Source organism: Orcinus orca, chromosome 12, assembly GCF_937001465.1.
Source record: "Orcinus orca chromosome 12, mOrcOrc1.1, whole genome shotgun sequence".
Taxonomy (NCBI): Eukaryota; Metazoa; Chordata; class Mammalia; order Artiodactyla; family Delphinidae; genus Orcinus; species Orcinus orca.
In genome coordinates this window covers 1,490,848-1,516,288 of record NC_064570.1, presented here as the reverse complement: position 1 = coordinate 1,516,288, position 25,441 = coordinate 1,490,848, and the positions used below count along the sequence as shown (strand labels likewise).

The following is a 25,441-nucleotide window of genomic DNA, read 5'->3' as shown; positions in this document are numbered from 1 at the left end:
AAGAAGGAATAATGGAAACTAAAAACACTTGCCCATTGGCACAGGAGCACACTGCATCTCAAAGTGGCAGCACTTAGCTAACGTGGTGTGAGACTGAGCCTTAGCTGAGCACAGAACACGGGGGCCACAGCACATGCCCAGGGAAAACACAAAGGAGGGAGGAAGAAAAGTGAGAGCAGAGATTGATGAAATGGGACAGGAAGGGAGAGTCCAGGGCACCAGAACCAATTAAACGGGTTCTTTGGAAATCTGGTTTATATTGATCCACCTCTGGCAACGTCCAAACAGACAGAAACATTTTAAAAGAGAAAAACAATTTCTTTTTGACAAAATGAATAATATCGCTACGCCTCTGGTAGGACTGAACAGGGACAGAAACCAGGGTCAGCAGAAATAAACAACGCAAATGAAGTTAGTGTGGCCCCGTACACAATAATTACGTTTAAAAATCTTAAGGGAAAAATCATGAACAGATCTATGTTAGTAAATCTAAACACTTAGATGAAATGGAAAATTTCCTAGTAAAGTATACATTGGCAAGCTGACTCAGAAGGCGATAGAAAACATGACAAGACTTACAAGCATACAGACAGTGAACCAGCTCTGAAAAATCCACCCCCCGTACAGTACCCAGGTGAGATACAGGTCAGGTGTACCAGCCCTTCAGTGAACAAGGGATTCCTGCCTTTCATACACTGCTTCCTGACATCCAACAAGATGGAATCCTTCACAGAGCATCCCGGGGGCTGGAAGAGCATCGGTGTGACAGCCAGACAGGCAGAGCACAAGAAAAGGATTTTATAGGCCAATCTCATTTATGAACACAAGACAGAACCCTGAACAGAGTATCAGCAAACTGATTCCAGCAAGGCACTAAAAAAAAAAAAAAAACGCATGTAATAATTTCACGTCTGGACTTGGCAGAAGTCTGAGTGGTCGTGGGAACGCAGGTGGGGTACAGATGAAAAGACATGTGTTGAAACCATACTGTGGGCATCTGGAAGTCCTATTCTCTCTCCTTTTGTATATGTTTAAAACTTTCCACAATAAAATGATTTACAAGAGTGTAAACAAAATCTTCACAGCCAATATTGTTCATTCCACGCATGCACGATTGGGTTAACATTTTATTAATGCAACTCGTTTTATTAAGAGATGACAGGAGAAAAAAACACGATAACCTAAAAAATATTAAAATTTCACACCATTTTTCAATAATATTTGTGTATTCAAATCAGAAGAGAAGTTTTCCTTAACCTAAAAATAAATAACGTATTTACCAAAAATCACAAAAAAATTGTGAGCTATTAGAAGAACTTTCTTTAAAATGGTAAAAGAATGCTCACTAGCCTTTTTTCTATTGCTTTCTGGGTGCTGTTTACATGGCCCTGGAGGTCCCAGCGGGCAGAGAGATACTAGAAAAGCAAATCGAAAATGCAGGGTTAGATTTACAGTCAGTGTTTGTTAGGGAGAAACCCTTCTCTCTCTTGCACCTTTCTCCTCCCCAAACCCTTCCTTCCAGGCAGAGGTGACTCCATTGACAAACGCTCCTTTGTTAACCATCTTGTCTTGGCCTGTGTTGCCTCCCGGGGACATGGAGCCTGAAGGTGTCTGCATGGTCCTCGCTGTCTGGTTGGCCACAATGCAGCCACAATGCCTGTGAGCACAGGACTTGGGGGCCTTCGATGGTGGGGGTTCAAGGTAACGACCCCGTACCTGGGCACTGATGGCCTGAGAGCCCACGCTTTCCTCTCCAACCTGTACTTTTGTGGAACAAAGGCCACGTGTCCTAAGAACTTCCCTCTGTTAATACTGAAAATGATGCCAGGGAAGGAGGGGAGTGTGGGCGCCCACGGATGCCTTTCCCTTGGGTCTGTCCTCACTCACCAGTGCGCCCGGGAGGGCCTGGGAGCCGTGCACACTGCAGGGTGAACTGCAAAGTATGGATTGTGTAACTGCGGTAAGGGCCCGCACAGTTAGCATTCTTGTGTTTACCTTAGAAACCGGTTGTACGATATAAACACGAGCGGCCACATTCATGCTGGTAAGATAACTTTTTAATTTTTCCGTACATGGAATGACGGTAAATGGCAAATAAACATCCTGACAAGTTGAATTGAACAGGGCTCCGAAGTTTTATTTTGCATGAGGCCTGGCTGTCACCTTCCCCGGCCCCTGGGAAGCCATCTGTCCCAGGGAATGTGGGCCCCTCACCTTCCAAAGACATGTGGTCAGCTAAGTGGTTAGGCCCTAATCCCAGGGAAGGGCCAGCGGTCTGATAACCAGGGGGCACATCTGCTGATTCGGGGTTCGTTATTGGGAAGCCCACTTGTCTGTAGATGTTATATATTCTCTAACAGCTTTTTCTCAAGTAGAGCTGATGCTACTACTTCCGGCTGCTTGGATTTTGACTTACTGTTTAGCCGCTTCAGAACCTGGGTAGGAAAGCAGAGTGTTATTTATTGGCCCAAACAAACACGGCTGGTTTTGGCTGTATACAATCCAGGGCAGATCCCAGAGAAGCCACAGGAAAACTCTTAAAACTAATAAGAGAGTTCAAGAAGATTGCGGAATAAAAGACAGATACACGTACACACACACACACAAGCACACATAGCATTCAATAATTATAAAACATAAATTAAAATTCCAATTTCATTTATAATATTAAAAAAGGTACGTAGTGATAAATGTAACAAAAATGGGCAAAACCTTAAGGAGGAAATTTTAAAATTTACTGAGATACATAAAGTAGACAAAAACGGTAAGTGACAGTGAGACTCTGTCATAAAGATGGCAGTACCCCCCAATTAATCTACACACTTAAATGCAATTCCATGGAAATTCCAAAGAGGATTCTCACAGAACTTGACAAGGTGACCCTGTGATTCACATGCAAGAATGAAGAGTCCAAACGACCAAGACAACTTTGAAGAAGAAAAGTTGGGATATCAGCCAAGTCAGCACTTATTAACAGCTGTAGAATTTATCTGTGGTCCTGGGAGGTTGGAAGGATGAACAGGGAACAGAACAGATACCCTCCAGAAAGATACTCCCATGCGTGCTGCGAGGGTATTCAGGGAGCAGAGCTGAGGACGGGGGGGAGAAGACTGGGTTTGTCCATGATGGGGTGAAGTCATCATGGAAGATGGACATGCAAAACTAGGAGAACTTTACACACACACACACCAGTGGACTAGAGACCTATGTGGTAAGGCAAAAATTTTAAACTTTTAATAAATATAAAAAGATCTTTGCAATATCATACAAAAGAAGAATTCTATGAATAAGATTTTTAAAAATCCACAAACCATAAGTGAAAAGATTCACACATTTGTCTACACTGACGTAAAACCTTGTGTTCCGCAAAAAAAATCTACGAGCAAAGTTAAAGACCACCCTCGGCTGGGAAGTGATATTTGCAACACCTGTGTCTTATCGGTGACCAAGAATTAGTCTCTAAATTATAAAGACTCCTACATATTAGTGAAAAAAAATTAGGAAAACGGGACAAAAGGATATGTACAGGTAATTCACAAAAGGAAGGTGAAAGGCAAATAAAAATACAAAAAGATGTTCAAGCTCACTTGTAAACAGAGAAACAAGAATTAAAACCGTAACCAAGCACCATTTCATAGCCACCAGATGGGGAATATCACAGAGTCCAGTGACACAAACTCTTGGCAAGGAGTGAGAAAATAGGGAGTCACACGCTCTGCTGGGGGAGTGAAATCTAACCTCTGCTGTCGGCAGAAGAACGGCCCCAAAGATGTCCACGTCCCACGTCCTCGTGCCCGGAGCCTGCGAATATGTCACCTCTCAGGGCAAAGGGGGAATGAAGTGCGCTGGTCTGCAGACCAGAGATGGGAGATGATTCTGGATCCTTGAGATGGGCCCTATGGAATCACGGGTGTCCTTACAAGTGGAAAAGGGGGCAGAGAGAGAGGAAACCAGGGGCGGTGGTGTGAGAGGACTCAGCCTGAAGGTGTTGGCTTTGTGGACGCTGGAGCGGCCTTGAGCTGGGGAACGCGGGCCCCTCAGGAAGCTGGAAAGGGACTGACTCTGCCTTGGACTCTCTGGAAGGAGCCAGCCCTGCTGACCCCTGGATTGAGCCCCGTGAGATCTATTCAGGACCCAAACCTCCAGGACCTCAAGACAGTCAATCTGTGCTGTTTGAAGCCGCCGAATTTGAGGGAAAGGTTACAGAAGCCACAGAAACTCCTGCAATCATTGCAGAAGCTCCTGCAAAAGCTGTGGCCCTGTCTGCGGGGAGCCCTTCTGCTCCCGTGGCCAGAAGACAGAAAGGTACTCCCCGGGGCACCGCTGCGGTCCAACCTAACGCCCGCCCTCAGAGGAGTGGGCAGGTCAGTTCGGGCCTGGCCAGCGTGGGGAGCCCCCGAGCAGTGCGTGAAGGCCTGGGCCCTGTGCCCCAGCCACCGGATGTGACCCGAGAACCTTCCATTCTCTCCGAGTCCAGTGTGGTGCCCGGTGGAGGCTACCGGTGAGCCTGATGGGCCTGGCAGGCGTCTAGTGGGCAGCCACGGGCCTGACCTCGGACAGGACGGCCGGGGGTGACCCGGCTCTCCACTCACCCGTCTGCTTTAGATCCTTCAGCTTTCAAAGGTGGTGTCGGTGTAAGAGCCCACCTTGTCGGCCTCACAGAGTCGTCCTGACGGTCAAAGGGAAACCCTGGGGAAGCAATGTGTGAACATTAACCATTAATCGTAGACACTTTTTAACAGTAAACAGCAGATACCGCACCTCAGCCACGGCCAACTACGCTATCAATCTGAGTTAATACGTCTCCTAAACCAGACAGTCGACACCCTCTCAGCCAATGGCTCCTAAGAATTCTACGATAAACTCCTTTTCCTTAATTATATGGAAAAGTACAATCTTCGTATTAAATGGGCTTCTAATATCGTCCCAGTTTCCCCAGCCAATCAAGTGGCCGGTTTGGATTTCTACAGCTTCCTGAAGATGTGTGACGGAGGTGTACACACAAGGCAGTTTCTTTAATGTGTTTTTGTTGCCTTTCCTAGCTGTGCATGTGATCTTTTTCGGGGGAACGTACAAGAGCTCCTAACAGGCTTAAATACAAGCAAACTCTGTGGATCCGCTCAACCCCAGATCCTACCAATTCCAACGTTTCCAACAGTTTGAACTGTGGCAAAATAAAACGATACTTGACAGCAAATAAATAAATAGAAATGAAATTGAAATGAAATCCGACTCCAGGGACTATTATGATCATCACCTGAATTTTGCAACTTGGAGTGTGGTGAAATCCCTCCGCCAGTCTCACGATCCCTGCCAGGGTCGGACAAAACAAGTGTTGGTTTACAGCGTCGAGCAAATCATGAAGGCTGATCGCCCCAAACACAGATGTGTGTGCTTTGCACCCTTAGTGAACTGAGTCCAGAATTTGCCAGCACACGGACGTACGTGGTCGCCACAGGGAGGCGTTCTGCTGTCGGCGTGCTCTGATGCCATCCTTGTAAACGTCCCAGAGGAAAACTCTGGGTTTTGACGGTTTTTCAGTGACTCGTTTGTGCATCAGACACAAACCTTCCCTGAAGGAAGTTACTGTCGTGCTGAGCTACTTAAGACTTGATCTCGGAGACCCAGGAAAGCAGTGTAAAAGCAACAGGAACGTCGGGTGTTGTGAAGGATGGGGAAGGCTGTGGTCTCTTCCAGGACCATCTGGGTCATACAGATGCTGATTAGATGACGGGGACAATATGCTGTTTTGCTGTGGACCGGTTGTCCTCCAGACGTGGCTCAGAGAGCTGCTGCCAGAAGTGTTTTGCAAAGTTACACAGCAGGAGTGCCCGGGCTCTGGTGGGTACCAGACCTATTCAGGCCAGGGTGGAAATCCTCGCTTAGCCTCTGGGGATCAGCCTGAGTACTTAGTACTTTAATAAGCCCCTTCGCTGTGCACTGCCCTGCATCACTAGGGATTAGAAGTGACTTTACTCATCACAGACAGCCTAGGGGCTCCCTTGGTTGGGGGGACCGGAGCGGAAGGGGCTTCCGCTGTGCACGCGTGTGGACGCGCTGTGGTCCACGTGAGCCCCCTGCACTGGCCTCTGGTCCTCCAGGCTCCAGGTGTGCTTTCTCCTCCTCCTTCTCTGTCAGCAAGGATGCCAACCCGGGATGTGCAGCCGCGACAAGACTGGCGATGGGGATGCTGCCATGTTAGCAGGGACTGACACCACTACTGTCACCAACCGGAGATGCTGCCACCGTCGCCTGTCACCCAGGAGGTGAAGTGTGTCACAGAGACCGAATTTGAAAATCCAGCATGTGTTCCCAGGTGGGACGAGGGCACGGAGATGGAGGAAAATAATTAAGGAAAATGAAGGGAAAGTACAATAGGGTTAATGATTTGTTAAGTGTGGATTTGCTGTGGATTTTACCCTTGGTTAGGAGACCATGGCTGAAGGAAACATAAAAAGGGAAGTAAAACGGAATAAAAAATAAAAGGGAATAACAAACTAAAAAGAGAGTCAAATTTTAAAGATGGAAAAAGATTCTGATTAGAAATTCTTGTTTCTACGGGATGTTCCTCTCAGAGATAAGAATATGTTCTTGTTTCAGAGAGAATCCTCATTCCTCACTGGGGCAAATGAACGACGCTGGGAGGACTCCGGAGCTGTCCGTGGATTCTGTGCCACCGTTGCCTCGGTGGCTTCTGCAAGAGACCGCGGGCTCCCTGACCACAGAATGGCCACGAGCTGCGTGTCTTGCCGCGTGTGCATCCCTCCGCGGCACCTCTCACCGTGGCGCCGGTCCCCGCCACGCCCCTGCCCGGGGCCCTGGCCGGGGCCGGACCTCCTGTCTCTCCTCAGACCCATCTCAGCACAGCTGGGTCACAGGCCTCTCCAAACACAAGTCTAGCAGGTTCTCCTGGCTTCCGAGAGACCAAGCACACACCGACCAGCGGCCAGACCTCCTGTGAACACGGGGCTGGAGCCTCAGCCTCGGCCACCTGCCCAGGAAGCCAGTCCTCCCCTCGTCTTCACTAAACATCCCGTGAGTCAGACCCACAGGAAGCCGGCTTGCAGTCTGCACAGGCCGTCTACGAGGAAGCTGCGCAGGAACAGCTGTGACGATCGGCACCCGCAGCCGGGCAGGACCGCCCTGCGACGGACAGCTGCCCCACCTTCTGTCCCTGCTTCCAGCTCAGGACCAGGTGAGGACCCCCAAGTGCGCCTCACCCATCTCATCAGGTTACCTGCAGTAACCCTGCCAGCTTCCCCTGCCCCCTGGCCTCCATCACACCTGCACCCCCTTTCCCCCAGAAGCTCTCCCATCCCCCACCCGCCCCAACTCTGCGGGCGCTAGTGACGCTGCTTACTGATGGTGGCCCACCCCCTCTCGCATATGGGCTGGGACCTGGACCCCCTGGGTCCACCCCACCAGGACCACTCAGCGTCCCTCCCACCCCAGCTCCAGGCACCTGCTCAGCCCTCCGCTCCCCCGTCCCCCTCCTCTTCCCTCCTCAGCCCCCCAGCGCAGCCCAGCCCAGCGCAGCACCGCCTTCTCCCAGTTAAACCTCTAACTGTGCTGTCCACACGGAGTCCAAACTCTGCTTCTTCGGGCCCCACTGCATGGGCACTGGCCTCTTCAGGGGCTGCTTGGTCGCCCTTGCTGTTTGCTTATTTCCTCCAGCGAGACACAAAGCTTCCCCAGCGCGGGCGCCCCGTGTTTTCCTGTCACCCCACAGCAGGCGGCACGGCTCCTGAGACAGTGGGTGCTCAGTGAATGTGTCTGACCAGATGGGTGAAGACAGCCTCGGGTTAGTCGCCCAGCTACCCTCCTGGTCGTAAGAAGAAGATGCAGGAAGTAAGTTTCTCTTTCCTCCGGTCCTAAGTGCTCTCTCGGCTCTTCCCACGTTCTCTTCTGTGCGTACCAAGGGGGCAGCTGTGACAGAACACCATGGACTGCGTGGTTTAATTCACGGGAATTTAGAGATGGTGGTGCCAGCTGGGTTGGTGTTATTTTTGGCCTGTAAGTACAGCCACGTGTGCCCACGTGACCTCTTCCCAATCCCGCTGGGGGCCCTGCCCTCAGGACCTCATCTTGCCCTAACTGTCCCCCAAGGCCCCGCCTCTAAATGCCATCCCACTGGGGGCTCGGGCTTCAACATACGAATTTGGGGGACAAGTGCATTCAGTCGGTCATAAAAGATAAAGATTCTGTTTCCTCAAATTTTACAGTATGATTTGATACAATAATTGGGGTATCTTCTCTGACATAATTATCCTTTTTCTCTCATTCTTATGAATTAGCAATTCTTATATATTTAATTTCTACCTTAGCTTGACGTTGATACTTAGAAAGAACTAGCTTCTCCTTTTATATATTTACTTTTTTGCTAAAATGTTTGTATTTCAATCATGCTGGAAGTTACAAATGCTTTCTAATGATCCCCAAAGTCAAACAGTAAATTGTCTCTTTTTTTTAAAGGCTTTAGGGATGAGGAAATAGCTCATCTGTCTTCAAACGCACGTGAAGGGTCACCCATCACCTAATAATCTCCCCTCCCCCATGTCACAGCTATCTTCTGCGCAGGGGAGCTTCCTGCTTTATTCTGCCTTCATGCTGAGCAGTTACGACCGTATCTGTTCAGAAGAAACATATGTGAAAAATATAAAATACTCAGGCAGATGAATGGAATGTCTCAGTTAATCTTTTCTTCTGCACATTCTGCCCTGGACCTTCTGCCTCCCTTAAATATTTTTCTTCCCTGAATTTATAGCCCCTCAGACACTGTTTTGTAATTTCAGGACTGGGTTGGGGACTGACTCTGCCTCCTTATCACCGATGATCTCGACTTTAACTCTGTGCTTTAAAGTACTTCCCCAAAGAGCCCTCCCCCGTGGTTCTTGCCACGGAAGATGCCGCCTGCCTGGCGGAGCCGGGGTGATGCTCGGGGTGGGTCAGAGACCCTCGCTGACTGACCCTCTGTGTGCTCTTTCCCTGCCCACAGCCTCCTCTGCGCCCGTGACCTCCTGGCCTGTCCAGTCCCTCGGCTCTGCGGCCTGCGGGGTCCCCTCCCTGGGCTCCTGTCAGGAGCCCGACGTAGTGGTCAGCGGGCAGAACCGGGGCCGTTTTCAACACCTTTCGTGTACTCCTCCCGGCAAACCCTGAGGCATAAACAACCTCACTCTATAAGAGGAAGCAAACCCAGGGAGGTTACGGAGACGCCTGGGGCCTCATAATAGCTAACTGTGGCCCAGCGGGGCCTGAACCCTGGGCTGTGTCCTTCTGCTGAATTTGTGGGGAAGCAAAGGCACCTGGGCCCCAGGCAGATGGGAAGACACAGCACCTACAGTCATATTTATTTACTGTAAACCTGCCAGAGAGTAAATGCAAGAGCACCGGAGAGGAAGCAGCTTCAGGCCTTGGGCAGACAGGTGTGTGTGTGTGTGCGTGTTGTGTGTGTGTGTGTGTGTGTGTGTGTGCGTGTGCGTGTGTGTGTGTGTGTGTGTGCGTGTGTGTGTGTGTGTGTGTGTCTGCAAGGCTGGGGAGAGACCAAGACAGATGGAGAGAGACAGACAGATAGAGAGAGGATCAAAGAGAAGGAGACAGAGAGAGAGAGAGAGAGAGAGAGAGAGGGAGGGAGGGACACTGACTGATGACTGATTTGACATCTCATCACTGAGGGCTCTCTGTCCGCAGATGCCGCGGTTGCATTTTGCGTGGAGTCTGCATGGGTTTTATGGTTAGTTTGCTCCGTTAGTCTGCCGGTTGCACAGACAGGCCCGGCATCTTCTGGGCGGGGACGCATTCCTGTCTGGTTGTGCTTTGGAACCTGAACCATGAGGAAATGGAGCCTGGCTTCTGAGAAAGATAAACACTGTCAGAAATCCCCAGGGGCCCGAACCCACTGCATCCCCTTCAGCACTGATCTCACATGATCTTGGCCAGAGACACAGCCTGAGGGTCCTCTCCTGTGACACAAGGACGGGGGTCCTGCTGAGGACGAAGGAAGTCTGCAGTTTCCAAATACGGCATTCAAAGCCCCCGAATTGAGAAAAACTCCAACAGATGCAAGAGATAATGTCAAACAGAGCAGGACACACCCCGTAAAGGGAGCTTCACGGCCATGTCTCTGGGGTGGCCGGCAAGGGACACAGACTGTGGACACTGCTGGGACCGAGGCGGGGCCAGAAGCCTGGCTCTGGATCCTCTCCCAGGACCCTCACCTGCTCAGCGGCCCTGGCAAATACTGGGTTCCCATCGCCTCTTGTGCCACACGGTTGAGATTTAGACCATTAAAGAAAATACCCTGTGTACTATCTTCTATCAAAAACCTCCACCATGGGTGGGTTTGGCGTTTTCCTCCAAATATCAGAGCAGTTTTATAGAACGCTCAGGAAGACCCTTTCACCTCTGTTAGTAAGCGGATTCTGTGAAGCCCACGTGGGAATTCTATCCAGATAGACTCCAAGTCTGCTCTGGGCCCTTTGAAATGGTTGCACTTTTGAGACAGAAAGAAAGAGAGTGACAGAAAGCAGCCACTCTCCTTCACTTTTGGAAACCTCTGCCCAGGTCAAACAGGTGGACTTCTTTGTTCTAAAATGTTAATCTTTTTAAAATGTGAATCCCTGAAGTGCGTCCTGAAACTAGCTGTTCGTTACATGAATATCTAATGTCTAGTACAAGATCTACTACCATTTTAGCTTGTTTTCTTACCGTTTTCCTTCAAAAGTTCCTACCAACTGTGCATTTAGCCCCAGGGTGGGGCTGTGGCGGTCCAGAGCCCCACATGGGCTACTGGGGAAGACGTTCCCCTCCTCCCCCATGCCTTCTTTCTACCTCCAGGCCCTCAGAAGCAGCTTTGAATAATTCAGGATAAAACTGCTTCACGAACTGAAGATGCTGCTCTCCGCAGGCAGCTTCCCTGAAAATCCTACCTTCCTGAAAAGTTGAGGGAAATTCCCTTTGAAAAATAAACACCATAAAAGGGTTTCTTTTCCAAAGCATTTTTATGCTCAATTCCGGAGTGTTGGGAAGAGTGTGGAGCGTACTCATGTGAAATGCATTTTCCCACCTCGGGTGAAAGAGTGTCCACATGATGGGGAAGGATTAGGGTTTGCTGAGCACCTACTACGTTCCTGAGGGCAGGGAGGCTAAAAGCGAAAGACTGACTTGCAAAGACAAAGGCATAATCGGCTGTTTATTCATGTTGAGGGTTTGACCTGGATTCAGAGTCCAACCCAGTTTCCACTGCGCAGTCCTGCAACCATTCCTTAAAGGGAACGCTTTTGGGGGGAAACTGTTCAACAGGCTGGGGTACACCGAGCGCCCAGCCCAAGTGGAACAGGATGGAGGGAAGCAAGCACGGGGCTCACGGCACAGGCAGCTGGGAGGCCAGCGCCCCGACGAATCTGCAGTCCCAGAGTTCTGGGTGAAGGTCTCCACTGGGGCCAAGGTGGGGTGACGTGCCCAGAGTCACAGCCTAACCTGGGGGGCGATGCACCAGGGACGGGCCCATCATCTCCTCTGCGGGGACTCCTTTTGAAGGGCAGCTTCGGGGAGAAAGCAAAGTGTCCAGATGACACAGACCTGCACGTCTAACACCGTGCGAGGCTGGACCCGTCCTCAGCCACGAAAGGTCCCTTTGTGTCTGTGGCTCCCGGGCCCGGACAGGCCCTGCTGTCGCCCAGCGACCTCACACCATGGTCATGACCTTCAGAGCAGCCGGCTGGAACCTGCGGAGCCTCTTCTTCAGGGCCTTGGAGGCCTTGACGCGGCACAGCCTGGGCACCGGCGGCAGAGGGGGCCTGGAGCTGGCCGGGGCCCGCTGGCTGGAGCGTCCCCCGCCCTGGCCGCTGCCCTCCGAGGTGCTGCCACTGGACTCTGCGTCCCCGAAGCGGTTGGCCGTGTGGTCGCTGGCCTCGTCCCCGCTGCTCTCCGCGACGGTGGAGCGCAAGAGGGACGCGCACTCGGCCGAGTGCTCCGAGCCGTCCGACCCGCTCCGGGCTCGGGCATCCTGGCGCGGCAGCCTGGGCCTGGGTCTGGCGCACACGGGCCGCGGGCCACCCCCTCTCCGGGCCGCCGGCCTATGGGGCCCCAGGCTGGGGTCCGGGCGGGCCCGGGCTGAGATCTCTACGGAGGACTGCCACCTGCGCTGCTTCCTCCGGGCCTCCCCTCCGCTTGCCACCAGCGGGGCTGCTTCCAAGGGGAACAAGGCCTGAGCTGACACCTGGTGACCCTCTGGTCGGGCCACCAGCAGGGGGACGAAGACAGACACGGGGTAGAGGCTGGACTCAGAGCAGGACCGGCCGGGCGCCGCCCTGGCCAGGGGGGGCCTCCTGAGACCACCTCCCGACTCAGGGGGTGGCCGGGGGCCCCCGAGGGCGCCCCACTGAAGCTGCGGCCCCCCAAGCTTCAGCACCTTGTCGCTGGCCCCCCTCTTGATCTTCACAGGCTTGGCCTTGGGGGGCCCCACAGGGAGAGCTCCTCTGGCAGCAAAGTGCGGGCGGACACAGTGTCCAGGGGCGGGAGGGGGGCCCTCCCCACCCGCCCCCCCGCCCGGCGACCTGCCTCTGCCCGTCCAGCCGTGGAGAGCTGGCTGCTGACCCTGCAAGCAGGGAGCAGGGGCCTGGCCACAGCCCAGCCATGGGGAGCCTGGACGGGCCTCCCGGTGCACGCAGCCGCGCGAGGGTCTGGGGCCCTCCTCTGGACGGCTGCTGGGGTGCAGGGTGCGTACAAGGGGCACAGGCCCCGGCTGCTCGAGGCTGTCCCCACGGGCGGCCCCGCTCTGGGCCTCCCCTCCCACCTCCGCTCTCCCCGGGGCGCACACCGGCTTCTCCAGGCCACCTTCACTGTCCGCCCCCCGGACCCCGAGCCCCTGCGGAGATAGGGACGCCTCCCGTCCTGGGGGTCCACGCTCAACCACACTGCCCCTCGCAGGGGGCCCTCGGCCCTGCAGTCGCAGCAGCCTCTCTATGTAGGCGCTGGCTGGGCCAGCCTCGAGGCCCAGTCCAGTCCGAATGGGGCTCGGACCTGTGGCGCCAGGGAGGGGCTGACTGGGGGGCGAGTGGCCATCGCTCGGCGCGGTCTCCTTGGTCAGAGTAAAGAGGGGGCTCTGCAAAGCCACGGCGTGCAGGGGGCTGGGGTACGGGTACACCTCCCTGCCCCCCTTGGACACCAGGTCACACTGGTACTTGGGGTCCATGCCGCGGCAGAGGAAGGAAGTGGCCTTGGGGTGTGCCCTGGCTTTCTGGAGCCCCACTGCAGCCGGCAGGGCTCTTTCAAGGTCACCTGGGAAGGAGAAAAAGAACAAAACACAAATAAGGGAAGAAGCAAAGCACAATCCTGGGGCACGAGGCCCTCCCCCCGGGCAGGACGAGGCCCCGGCCTTGCACGTTCCACGCCTGGACACGCTGGTGTCTGCTGTACACGTCCCATCACCCGCCTCCCATCACGTTCCTTCCAGTCACAGCCTAGAAGGCGAGTCCTAGACCCTAACGTTCAGTTCCTGCCCTTGTTCACTGAAGGTGCGTAGGACGCCGAGGGAGATGGGGCGCCGGTGACCACACGGCCATCGGGACAAGGTCTCGGAACAGACCTTCCCTGAGGCATTCACAGATGTGCAAGGAAGAAAACCCATGGATCCTAACGGCCCAGGTCTAGCATAAGGAATGAGATGCATCTTTTCCTTTTGGGACACTCGGAAGAAAAAGAAAGGCTGTTCCCTGGCCAGTGGGGGAAACTGCATGTGAAGTGAACTCTCTCAACGCCCACTTGCAGCGCTGCTCCCACCCTAGTCCCCGGCAGTGGCCACGAGGGCCGTGGAAGGGTGTGAACGGATGTTCATTTTAAGTAAGACGAGAAGCCTTTTATTGCAACAGCCCTGCTACAAGGAACACAGGTGGGCGTTTGATGCCTACCTCCATCCAAAACCCAAAAAAGCCCACAGAAAATATGGGACTCGGGAACCGCCCCCCTCCTTGTATGGGGCTCGGGGACCGCACCCCTCCGTGTATGGGGCTCGGGGACCGCACCCCTCCATGTATGGGGCTCGGGGACCGCCCCCCTCCTTGTATGGGGCTCGGGGACCGCCCCCCTCCGTGTATGGGGCTCGGGGACCGCCCCCCTCCGTGTATGGGGCTCGGGGACCGCACCCCTCCTTGTATGGGGCTCGGGGACCGCCCCCCTCCATGTATAGGGCTCGGGGACCACCCCCCCTCCTTGTATGGGGCTCGGGGACCACCCCCCCCTCCTTGTATGGGGCTCGGGGACCGCCCCCCTCCGTGTATAGGGCTTGGCGCCGCCCCTGCTCCCACCTCCCCTTACCTGTGGACACTGGGCGGGGCCGGGACTCGCCTTGCAGCAGCTGGCCGGTGCCCCCCTCACTGGCCTGGGGTTCCCACGCAGTCAGGGGGACCCCACACACCGTGGTCTCATCTGCTGACCGGGGCCGGCAGTCCCCCGCGCTGGGCCTGGCCTTCGGGGTGGCAGGCAGCACAGCGCCCAGAGAGAAGGACACGCAGTCGCTGCACACAGACGTGCAGGAGGTGGACAGGGAACAGGACCCGCCGTCGCTCAGCTCGTAGAAGCCTGCACAGGGGCGCAGAGGCTGTCGGTGTGGTCTGGGGGGCCCGCGCTGAGGGGCTGGGGGTCTCAGGGAAGCAGGCCCGGGGGCGGGGAGGGGCCCGGGCCGGGGAGGTGCCCGGGGCCAGAATGCCGAGGACGCCTCCCCACCAGTGTCTCCTGTTGCCCACCACCTGCTCATCCCTCTCCTGGGCGAGTGGCTCACGTCCCCCCGTGTGACCTCCGGCTTCCAGCCCCGGAAGAGGGAGGCTGGCATCCTCCCCCGCCCCTCCTCGTGCCCGCCAAGCTCATCTGAGGCAGCCACCAGAGAAGGGGCAGCGTTTGGGGCGGTCCCCCGGCCCGGCCCTGCTACATGATTGACAACCCAGACTGTGACAGGATTTTGCAAACTGAAAAGAAGAGAAAGACACGGCAGAGAACACTGTACTTGGGAAGACGCTGGTCTCCTGGGTTTGCCGTCTGAGCTGCTGTCTGAGCCTGGAATCTGGAGAGAAAGCCCATGTGCCCAGGACCATGAAGGTCAGAACGACCCTAACCATCGCTACGTGACCTCGAAAGGAGGGTGCACAGGGCCGCAGGAGAGGAGACTGTACTGATTTTAGACTGTAGACTTAAAAAAATACTTTTGCTGTCACATAAAAGTTATTATTTACAATCTCCATGCTGGTTCAACATAAACAGAATCTGTCTTAGCCAGAGACAGGCGAGAAGCTCATGGGGTTTTTCCATCAAAAGCAATATTTTTCCAATTAAACAACGAGTATGTACACACCCACTCTCTCCCTCTCTCTCCCCGTTTTCCCAAGCGCATTTAAATAAAAGTATTAAAAGTATTTCGTCTTCAGTATTCTCCAATAACGTGCTCTTCCAGGCGCGCATACAGCTCCTGACCCTCCGGTGGCCTGAGCACAGAGGCGGGTTCACCCTGTCAGCCCTGCCGGGCAGTGCCGCGCCCTGGGGTGAGGGACAGGTGGTCCAGGGCCCGAGTGGACGCCATACCCGAGCTGGGCCTGCTGTCGCTGTCCGGGGCCTCGCTGGAGGTTCTGCGCACGTCCAGCTGCAGCTCGCTGATCTGCTGGTCCAGCTGGTCCAAGTGGGTTTTCAGGCCGACGTCCTGAAGTCTTAAACGGTTCTCAGAAGGAAAACAGGGAGACATAAAACTGCTCTGTGTACAGAAGTGGAAACTGGAGGCTCCACGTGAAGCGACAGCACACATGCAACTTAACTCCGCAAACCCACAGGCCAGCTCCCACCTGACAGCGCCCCCTTCCTCAGGCCGGACACCGTCTCTAGGACCCCTCCCGCCTCCAGCATGTCTTCCCAAGTGCAGACTTTTCTTTGCCAGCAATTTTCCATTAGACATTTCTTTATAAGAATACGGAGTAATACAGCTTATGAGAGTGGAATGAGGACCAAAAGCAGCCAAGGACACCCCCTCTGGCAGGAGCCACCGATAATATTTTCAATGTCTTTTTCTACGTAAGAGTCTACTTTCCCAGGCTCGCGCCTCGTGGACCTTGCGTTTGGTGCCTGTATCACCACGTTCCTTCACCGCAGCCCGTCCATGGCACCTGGGGGGGCTGAGCTTTCGGCTCTTCGGGGGACAGGAAAGTCCCCAGGAGAGAAAAAGGCCCTGCCTCTGCAGCGTCTTAGCTCCCATACCACAGGTGGCATTTTGACCGGTTACGGTTCTGTAGGGCTTTCAGCGAAGAGGGAGGGACGCTGCAGGAGGAGAGAGCCCAGCGCCTGGGATCAGCGCAGCCTGAACACCTGCCCCAGGAGGCAGGGTCTTTCTGGTCTTAGGGTCCACATCTCAACTCTGTCCTCCGAGGCTCTAGCTTCTCCAGGCCTCAGCTTCCCTGGCTGTAAAACGGGTTACTGTGAGTGTCAACCACACATATCCGTGTGTGTATATCATGTAATATACATACAGCACACGCATGTGGTTAACGCTCACAATATACATTCACACACACACACACACACACACGTGAATCATATGTCTGTAAAACAACACTGTTTCATAAATGCTGACTTCCTGCCTTCAGTGATAAAACTTCACCTTGTTTTCAAGGTCCACTACCTAAATTTCTTGTTTTGATTAGCAATTAAGTTTAAGGCAAATAATTAATGAATGCGATTATGCCGGTCACCCTGTTTGAGAAAATGATCAATTGTGTTTCAAATTCTTATATAGGAAATGAGGCATTACTTCAGTAGCTTCAATAATCTGAGAAGTCAGTCCAAGGGGGAAGCAGGTGGCGGTAACTTGATTCTTACGGGAGAACTACGTTGGCGCAGACTGTTCCCATACCACCAGGGGTAGGGGCCGAGGGCCCAGCACCTGGTGAGTGGCAGACCACCACACCCAAATCCACTTTCCTCTGGACCCAGTGCAAGGGTCTCAGAACAACCTCCAAGTCTTGTAGCAAGAGAGTCTCCCAGCCTCAGGTAATAGTATCTGTAAACATAACACTGCAAAAAACCAGAATTTAATCAAACCGTACACACCCAGGACCACCCAGAGTAGCCTCAACATCCTGGCACGTTTTCACAAAGGGAAACGCTCCCCAGGTCGGCACTACCTGACAGCCGGAGCGGCGGGGGCAGCAAAGGTGAGCTCCCGGCCCATCACTACCCAAGTAAAAAACACTCAGACAAACGGCGGGAATTTTTACTGCAAATGACTTTTCTTCTAATGTCGTAAAATGAGACCACGGTACTGGCGGAGAGTTCAGTTCCTCTGTTTGACCACGCTTCGACGTTTATAAACATGGATTTTGACCCCTTCTCTTCCAAATCACGATGTCCTCTTTCTTCTGAAGGGGGACCTCTCTGGATTCCATAGTTGGCTTCTCTCCTCCCTCTCCAATCCCCCTCCCCCCCGGAAAACTGACCCTGGCGTGTTTGTGCTGGAATAATTGCTTTGTGATTAATGTTTGCCCAGCCCGGCCTGCAGCTGGTGGCTTCTGACTAGTGTTGAGGGGCACAGCCACGCAGACCCCCGGGTGCGTCCCCAGGACCCCGCTGCATGGCGACAGGGCTTTGTCACCCAGGATTGGCACTGTCCTCCGTAACCCTTCCCCCGTCCCTCGCTGGGGGTTTTTATGTCTCCGCTTTTCACTAACTCCTCGGTCTCTAACTCTGTGCTAAGTCAAAGGTTCCTCACGGCACCAGGACTGAGCATACCCCACTGCGGAGCCAGGCACACAGCATCGACTTCCATGTATTTCTGCAGGGAAAATGTGTTACAGCAATGTCACACGGGTTCCCTCCAGAGCAGCGAGCCAGTCTGTGTGGCCACCAGCCCTCCCTACTCACCGCAGGCCTCCAGGCTCAGGGGCAGGGCAGCACATCCTGTCTGAATCCCCTGAACCTGGGCGAGGGGCAGGGGGTCCGGTGTAAGGGAAAGCACAGCCCGGTTCCCAGGAGCTGGGAGCCCCGGGGCATCCGTGCAGACCCCAGGGCTCCCTGCCACACCCGTTAACTCAGACTCTAGGGCACTCCTGGGAATCTGCATTTTGACAAGCTTCCCTGGGACCAATTTTTTATGACCACAAAAGTTTGAGAACTTCTACCCAGGGAATGCCATTCAAAACAAGTATCTGGCTTAGCCCTTTCTTCGAGATGCGGACTTTACACGCCATGAAAGACTGATGCGATTTCCACCTGCTTTGCCCTTTTGCTCCCCATCTACAATTCGGCTTTCCAGCCTTCTCAACCTTTACGGCAGATTGAGAGGACAAAAATGAAAAACGTCCCAAAGTTCAGGATACAGAGATGGCATCTAAAACACCTCTGTTCTCTCCTTGAAAGCTGAGAACACGCACAGGAAGCATTTTCCGCATGAGTTCCACGGCACTGCAAGTGCCCTGTGGGTGGGTAAATGTTACTTCCTAGCTTGAAAAGAGGTCCTTCAAAGGGCCAGGGTCACAGATTAGCCTGGGGCATAACAAGCACTAGTGCCGCAGAAGGAAGCCTTGCCCAGCCCCGTGGATGCCTCCCCCTCCTCTGTGACCCTGAGCAAGTTCGTTCCCCTGAGAGGTCACGGAGCAAGCATGGTCGGTCCAAGGAAAACACCAGACGTCGTGATTACAGCTGCAGAGTCAGACCCTCATTTCCTGCAGTGCTTAATGCCGGCACCTGCCAGGGAGGAGGAGATGCTGCCACTCAGGGTCAGGGCAAGCCGTGACCAGCAAAACAACCACCAGCAGATTCTCCAGCACCAGTTTCCCTGCAGGTCCCCAGAGCCTTTCCTCACATCCCACCTGGGGTGACCGCTGGCGCCTCCTGGTGGGAGATGGAGCTTCCAGGCTCCTCTGGGGTATCCAAATCTTTCCAAGTCAGTGTTGCTGGGAACGTAACGCTTATAAAAATGGGAATGGCAGCCTCTTCTTGGGGAATGACAATCTCCCAGGAAGGCACAGACAGGTGAGCACAGGACCGGCCAAACAGTAAGGGCTGCTTTGGTCAGAGGTCATGGGGGTTACATTAGCTTAGAAATACAGAACGTGGAGATAGTAAATACTGAAATCATCTTCCGCTTTGTTACAGCAGTAAAACTCGCTCATTTATTTATTCAACAAATACTAAGTACCTACTGCGCGCTTCCTGTTGTGACTGTAGACGCAGCAATTAAAAAGGTGTAGCTCGTTCGTTCTGGTAAGTGTTAATGTGATGTCTTCTCCTAATTGCAGTTTAAATCCCCCCCCAAAATGCTCAAGCTCATTCTCACTTGGGAATGTCTGTGGGACAAAACTTTTATCTGGGTCAGATAAAAGTTCTTCCTGTCTCCACACCTGAATGGTGACCCATGCCCCGGTTAACCCCAGGGTGGAGGTAGGAGGGGCCCCGATTAGCCGGGAGTTACTGAAGTGTGGACCTGGGGCTGGAGATGAAGGCCTTTTGATTGTACCCTGCATCATAGAACTAGGATCACTCCTACTTTTTTCTCTGTAAGAAAAATGTGAACGTGTTAATCGCCGGGCTGGTGTCACACACATTCAATTATTCTTCTCTTTTGATCACATAATCTGTGCCAAGAACAAAGTTTCAAGACAAAGGGTGCGTGTTCCTTCTGGTCCCCACATTAAAAAATAAATAAATAAAACAAAAAACCCCTGTTTGATCTTCTCTCCCAAAAGGCTCCCCGTAATTAGAGGCTGAGGACTCACAAGTCTGATCTGTACATTACTTAAGCCAAGTTAATCATCAACTGCGTTCTAGCTCCCCCGACAGAACAACTCACAGCAGCATCGCAAAGCTCCTTCCTGCCACACGCACGTCATGCATCTTTGCAGGCTCTGTGTGCCCCTCCGAGCTCCAGTTGAAGGTAGGACGCACGCACACACACACCCACACCCACACAGGTAAGCTAAACCTGCAGCTGTGACTGGATAAGATGGGGGGTGAGAAGCCTATGGAAGTTCCACTCGGTAACTAGCTCCTTCCTTTGCATAGCAGCCACGGAATCACAGGAGGAGAGGCTGCGCAGTTAGGGCCCCCCCTTGCCATGTGGGAAGATCGCGGGAGTCCTGGGACACATCTTAAGACGCTGAGCTTCCTGATTCTCTAATCCAGAAGCAGCTAACAAATCATTGACACGACTGCGCTAAGCTGGTAGCAAAGCAGCAGCTTCATCCAGGCTACTTTGTAAAGACAGCAGCCTTTCAACAGGGCAGATTTAATTTCTCATTTAAAAGACATTCCCCTTGGAGTACTACAGTCAGCTCTACCAAATAGACATCTTTCTATGCAGCCTTCTAATTTTTCCTTTAAAAAACACTGCAACCCTGCAAAACTCTTGAGTTTTTTCCAATACATGAGATGAAACCATACATTGGATAAATAACTGAGGCAATCACCTGAGGAGTGTCTTCAGTGGTACAAAAGGGACCCGCGTTTGGAGGAGCCCAGCGGGGAGAAGGCCGGTGGGAAAGCAGGCCCAGGAGGCCCAGCGGGGTTCCACCGCCTCTGCGTACAGAGGACACACCTCTTTTCATAGGTCAGGTTACATTTTAAAGTCGGAGAGGCCCTCATCGGATACACGCTCTCCCCAACATCTCATTACAGTGACACGAGCCCAGAGCTCAACCTGAGCACATCACTGGGGACAATTCGGGGGACACTTGGCACGCTGGCACTGCTGTCCCCAGACCCACGCAGCAGGCAGAGGCTGGCACCGGGCGCAGGACACCAGAATCCCAAGTAGCCCCCAGCAGGGGAAACCGATTTAATGCGTTCTTATCAGCAAAACTCCAACCAACAGGAGTACATACTAAAGTCGGTCTGCGCCGGGAAGTAGGCAGAGCCGGGCGCAGCCCCGATGCGCGGCTCGGCGCGGGCGGCCCGGCCGGGCTGCTTTCAGGGCCCGGATGCCTAGCCTCGCGCCTCGGGCCTCCGCGTCCCTCTCATTCGGGACCGAGCTGCGTCCTTCGAAATCGCCGAGGGTGCCCCCCGATCGGTCGGGCGGCCCGTCCGCCTGTTGCCTGCCGGGTGGACCGGGTCCCCGCGGCCCCGCGCGCCCGGAGCGGCCCCGCGACCCCCGCACGCGCTCCTTACCAGCTGCTCCTGCAGCGCCGCCAGCGCCGCCTCCAGCCGCAGCTCGTGTGCGCGGGGCCCGCGGGGGGCGGCGGGCCCGGGCGGGGTCTGCACGGCCAGGGCGCCCCACACGCGCGCCTGTTGCCTGGCGCGGAGCCCCTGCAGCTCGTGCAGCCCCGCGAGGGCCGCGCGCAGCCTGGCGCCCACCCTGCGGCGGTCCCAGCCCGCGGGCCCCGGCGGGCCGCCCGGCGCCCACATCCCGCGTTCGACCTGCGCGGCTGCCCGGAGCCTCCCCGGCCTCCGAGCGGCGCCGGGCGGTGCGCGCGGCCTCCGCGCCGCCTCTCCCCGCCCCCGGCCCGCGGGTCGCCGAGGCGGGGTGGGACCTATCGGTGGCAGAGGAGGCGGTGTCTGCACACGCCCCGGGGTCACAGCGGCCGCTCCCGGGCCCGCCCCGTCGGCGGAGCCCCACGCCCTTGGGGACCCGGGCCGCGCGCTCCAGGACGCCCGGAAGGCGCGCGGTGACCCTTGGAGGGGATCCGAGGGAAGGAGGAGCCGGGTGGGCGCGGGTGAAGGGGCGAAAGTGGACCAAACACGGAGAAAGGTCTTGTTCAGGTTAGAAGCAATGTTTTTAAGGTAAATTATTGGATAGCTCCCCATTGTAAGGACTGTGTTACCATTATGAACTCACTAGCACTTTGAAAAAACTCCACTTTTCCTGGAAACCTCAGCTTGTCTTTTTTTTTTTTTTAATAATAGTAGCTTTACTGAGATATAATTCACATACCATTTGCTTCCCCTATTTAACACGTACAATCCAATGGTCCCTTAGTATTGCATATTCACCAAGTTGTGCAAATATCACCGCAATGCATTTTATAACATTTTTACCACCCCCCAAAGAAGCTCTGTGCCCCTTAGCGGTCACCCTCCATTTCCCCGCTGCACCCAGCGCTAAGCTGCCTGTTTGGGAGGTTTTATAGAATCACACGATAGGTGGCCTTTCAGGACCGGCTTCGTTTACTGAGTGTATTTTCAAGGTTCATCCACGTTGTAGCAGGTATCAGTACTTCACTCCTTTTTATTGCTAAATAATGTTCCGTTGTATGGCAGGACCCGTTTTTATTTATCCATTTATTCCTTAACGGGTTGTTTCCACTTTCTGACCATTATGAATAGTGCTACTGCTATGGCTGTTCATGTACAAGTTTTTGGGTAGAAGTATGTTTTCATTTCTCTTGGGTGTTTACCTAAGGGTGGAATTGCTGGCTCATAGGTAACTTCTGTGTTTAATCTTTTGAGGAACAGCCAGACTGCTTCCCCAAGTGGCTGCACCATTTTACGTTCCCACCAGCACCGCATGAACCCTCCAAATGCTCCACGCCGTCACCAGCATTCGTCTTCTTGGTCTCAGCCGTTCCGGTATGTGGGAAGGGGTATCCCATTGTGATTTGATTTCCGTTTCCCTGATGGCAAGTGACGCTGGTATCTTTCCGTGCACTTATTGGCTATTTGTGTGTCTTCTTTAGAGAAATGTCTGTTCAGATCGTTTGCCTGTTTTTATGATTGAGCTGTAAATATTCTTTATGTATTCTAGATACAATTCCATTATCAGGTATATGATTTGCGAATATTTTGTTCACTCTGTGGGGTATCCTTTCACTTTCTTGATAGTGTACCTTGCAGCAAAACGTTTTTAATTTTGATTAAGTCCAATTTATCTAGTTTTCTTTTGTTGCCTGTACTTTTGGTGTCATATCTAAGAAACCATTGCCCAATCCAAGGTCAAAGATTACTTCTGTGTTTTTTTCTAAGATTTTAAAAATAGTTTAGTGCTTACGTTTAAGTCTTTGATCTGTTTTTAGTTAATTTTTGTACATGATGTGAGGTAGGGGTCCAACTTCATTTTTAAACGTGTGGGTATTCAGTTTTCCCAGAACCATTGGTTGCAAAGACAGTTCTTTCCCCATTAAATTGTCTTGGGACATTTGCTGAAAATCAGTTGATTCAGAAAAATCAATTTCTGGATTCTCAATTCTATTTCATTGGTGTATATGTCTATCCTTATGCCAATTCCATATCGTTTTGGTTACTGTAGCTTTGTGGTAAGTTTTAAAGTCAGGAAATGCGAGTCATCCAACTCTGTTCTTTTTCAAGACTGTTTTGGCAATTCAGGCTCCCTTGCATTTCCACATGAATTTTAAGATCAGCTTGTCAATTTCTGCTAAGAAGCCAGCTGGCATTTTGATGGAGATTGCAGAGGAATCTGTCAACTGATTGGAGAAGTACTGCTACCTTAAGGTTGAGATGTCTGAACTATAAACGTGGGATGTTTTCCATTTGTTTAGGCCTTCTTCAATTAACAGTGTTCTGTAGTTTTCAGTGTACAAGTCTTGCACTTCTTTTGTTAAATTTATTTCTAAACATTTTATTCTTTTTCAAATTATTGTAAATGGAAATGTTTTTCAATTTCATTTTCAGAATGTTCATTGCTAGTGTATAGAAATAAGTAACTGATTTTTGTATATTGATCTAAGCAAACTTGTTGAATTTTTTATTAGTTCTAATGGATTTTTAGTGGATTCCTTTGCATTTTTAAAAATTTTCAAGATCACGTCATCTGGAAATAGATATGTTCACTTCTTACTTTTGTATTTGGATGCATCTAAATTCTTTTTCTTGCCTTATTGCTCTGCCTAGAACTTCCAGTACATGTTGAATAGAAGTGGTGAGAACAGGCATCCTTGGCTTTTTCCTGTTCTTGGGGTGGAGGGAGGAGCATTCAGCCTTTAACTATTGAGTATGATGTTAGCTGCAGGTTTTTCTTCAGATGCCTTTTATCAGAATGAGGACGTTCCTTTTGATTCCTACTTTCTTGAGTGTTTGTATCATTGAGTTTTTCGGGTTATTTTATGTTTCTTTTGTGTTTTCCTTGGTTGTCTGTACTTGTCTTATCTAATATTGAGAAAAAGCATGAGACGGAGACTTAAGCGGCCTCAGTTCCAACCTCTTTTGCCTTCAGTTTTCTCAACTGTATAATGAGTGGATTGAAGATTGCTGGTGCTGCTTTTTTTAAGTAAAAAAAGTTATGATTCCTCCTTATGTTTTGTTCCAAAGAGAGCTTTAGAGAGAGGGAGAGACTGGATATGATCCCTTTATTGGTTATCTCTCTTCCCCTCATCTGTGACTCTCTTAATGGTGTCTTTTGGAGAGCAGAGGTTCTTCATTTTTATGGAGTCTTATTTGTCACTGATCTTGTTTGTGCCATTTTAAAGAAATTTTCGCTTCAGGAAATTCAGGCTCTTGAAGATATTATTTAAAGCTGCTTCTAGAAACTTTATTATTTTACCTTTCTTATTTAGATCTACAATCCACGTAGAATGGCTTTTTGTTTATTGTATGAGACAGGGAGATCACAATTTACTTTTTCTCAAACACGTCCCAGTGCAATATTTATTGCCCCAAATATCTTAGTGTGTATTTCCTACACAAAGGTATTATTTTAACCAAATTCGATCATTAAATCAGGAAACTGATTTGATTCATAATTACCGTCTAATTTTCAGGTCCAGTGCAGGTTTTACCAATGATTCCATTTAACATCCTTTGGATCAGAACAACCCCCTCCAGACTTAGCTGTCCTGTCCTGCTGGTCTCTGTCAGCCTGGAGCAGGGGCCCAATCTATCCTTGGCCTATGACTCAGCACTTTTGAAGACTGCATTTTCAGGATGCTCCTTGATTTCCTCTTGCTGAAGTTTCCTCCTGGGTCAGGTTATGCTTCTGAGGCAGGAATATGAAGAGTGACACTGTACTCTTGTACATCTCACCAAGGGGCACACAGCTTCAACTTGACCATTCCTGACACTGCCCACACTGCCCACCTCATCTGTATCAATAGCTGTGTCTTTCACCTGTCCGTCCATCCAGTCATCTGTCCGTGTAAGATCTATCCAGCATCTATCTTTTCTCCGTTCCTTCCTTCCTTCCTTCCTTCATCCATCCGTCTATCGACCAGTCCATTTATCTATCTATCTGTAGCTGATCAGTTGTTCAGGATAGGAAGGGAGGGGAAGTGGGGGAAGAAAAGAAAGAAGCAAGAGCCCAAAGAGTGCTGTTGGGTTTTATCCTCCATGTGCGGCAGCAGGAGGAGGGTTCCGGAGTCCTTGGTGCTGGCCTAGGGCAGTGGGTGGGCAGAAATGCTGGACCGCCTCTGCTGAACTGTGGGCAGTTGTGCTCCTGTCTCTGAAGGTGGGCACACCTGGGGTTGGCATGAAGGGCTCTATGTGGCCAGTTGCCCCTACACTCTGACCTCTAATGTTCTGAGATTTAGGG

General features: G+C 52.4%; 1 protein-coding gene and 1 long non-coding RNA gene across 5 annotated transcripts; one reads left to right on the top strand and one right to left on the bottom strand.

The window, feature by feature from the left end:
• The first annotated feature begins 7,037 nt into the window (after positions 1–7,037).
• Positions 7,038–10,690, top strand: LOC117196257 (uncharacterized). Of its 3 annotated transcripts, none has more exons than XR_004476348.2 (3): positions 7,039–7,195; positions 7,730–7,848; positions 8,473–10,690. It is a non-coding gene; the product is annotated as an uncharacterized LOC117196257 (long non-coding RNA). The 3 variants fall into 3 exon arrangements; XR_004476347.2 differs by having other exon boundaries at positions 7,041–7,195; positions 8,996–10,690; XR_007470507.1 differs by having other exon boundaries at positions 7,038–7,195; positions 7,730–10,690.
• A 481-nt stretch (positions 10,691–11,171) lies between these two features.
• Positions 11,172–21,467, bottom strand: DACT2 (dishevelled binding antagonist of beta catenin 2). 2 transcript variants are annotated; one of them, XM_004278897.3, is made up of 4 exons: positions 21,133–21,467; positions 15,571–15,703; positions 14,314–14,577; positions 11,172–13,278 (listed from the first exon to the last, which is right to left on the bottom strand). In XM_004278897.3, exons 1-4 carry the CDS (start codon positions 21,367–21,369, stop codon positions 11,684–11,686), a joined length of 2,229 nt encoding a protein of 742 aa, XP_004278945.2. In that variant the 5' UTR covers positions 21,370–21,467; the 3' UTR covers positions 11,172–11,683. The 2 variants fall into 2 exon arrangements, with proteins under 2 accessions (XP_004278945.2, XP_049551232.1); XM_049695275.1 differs by having other exon boundaries at positions 14,314–15,692; positions 21,133–21,269.
• Between the last annotated feature and the right edge of the window lie 3,974 nt (positions 21,468–25,441).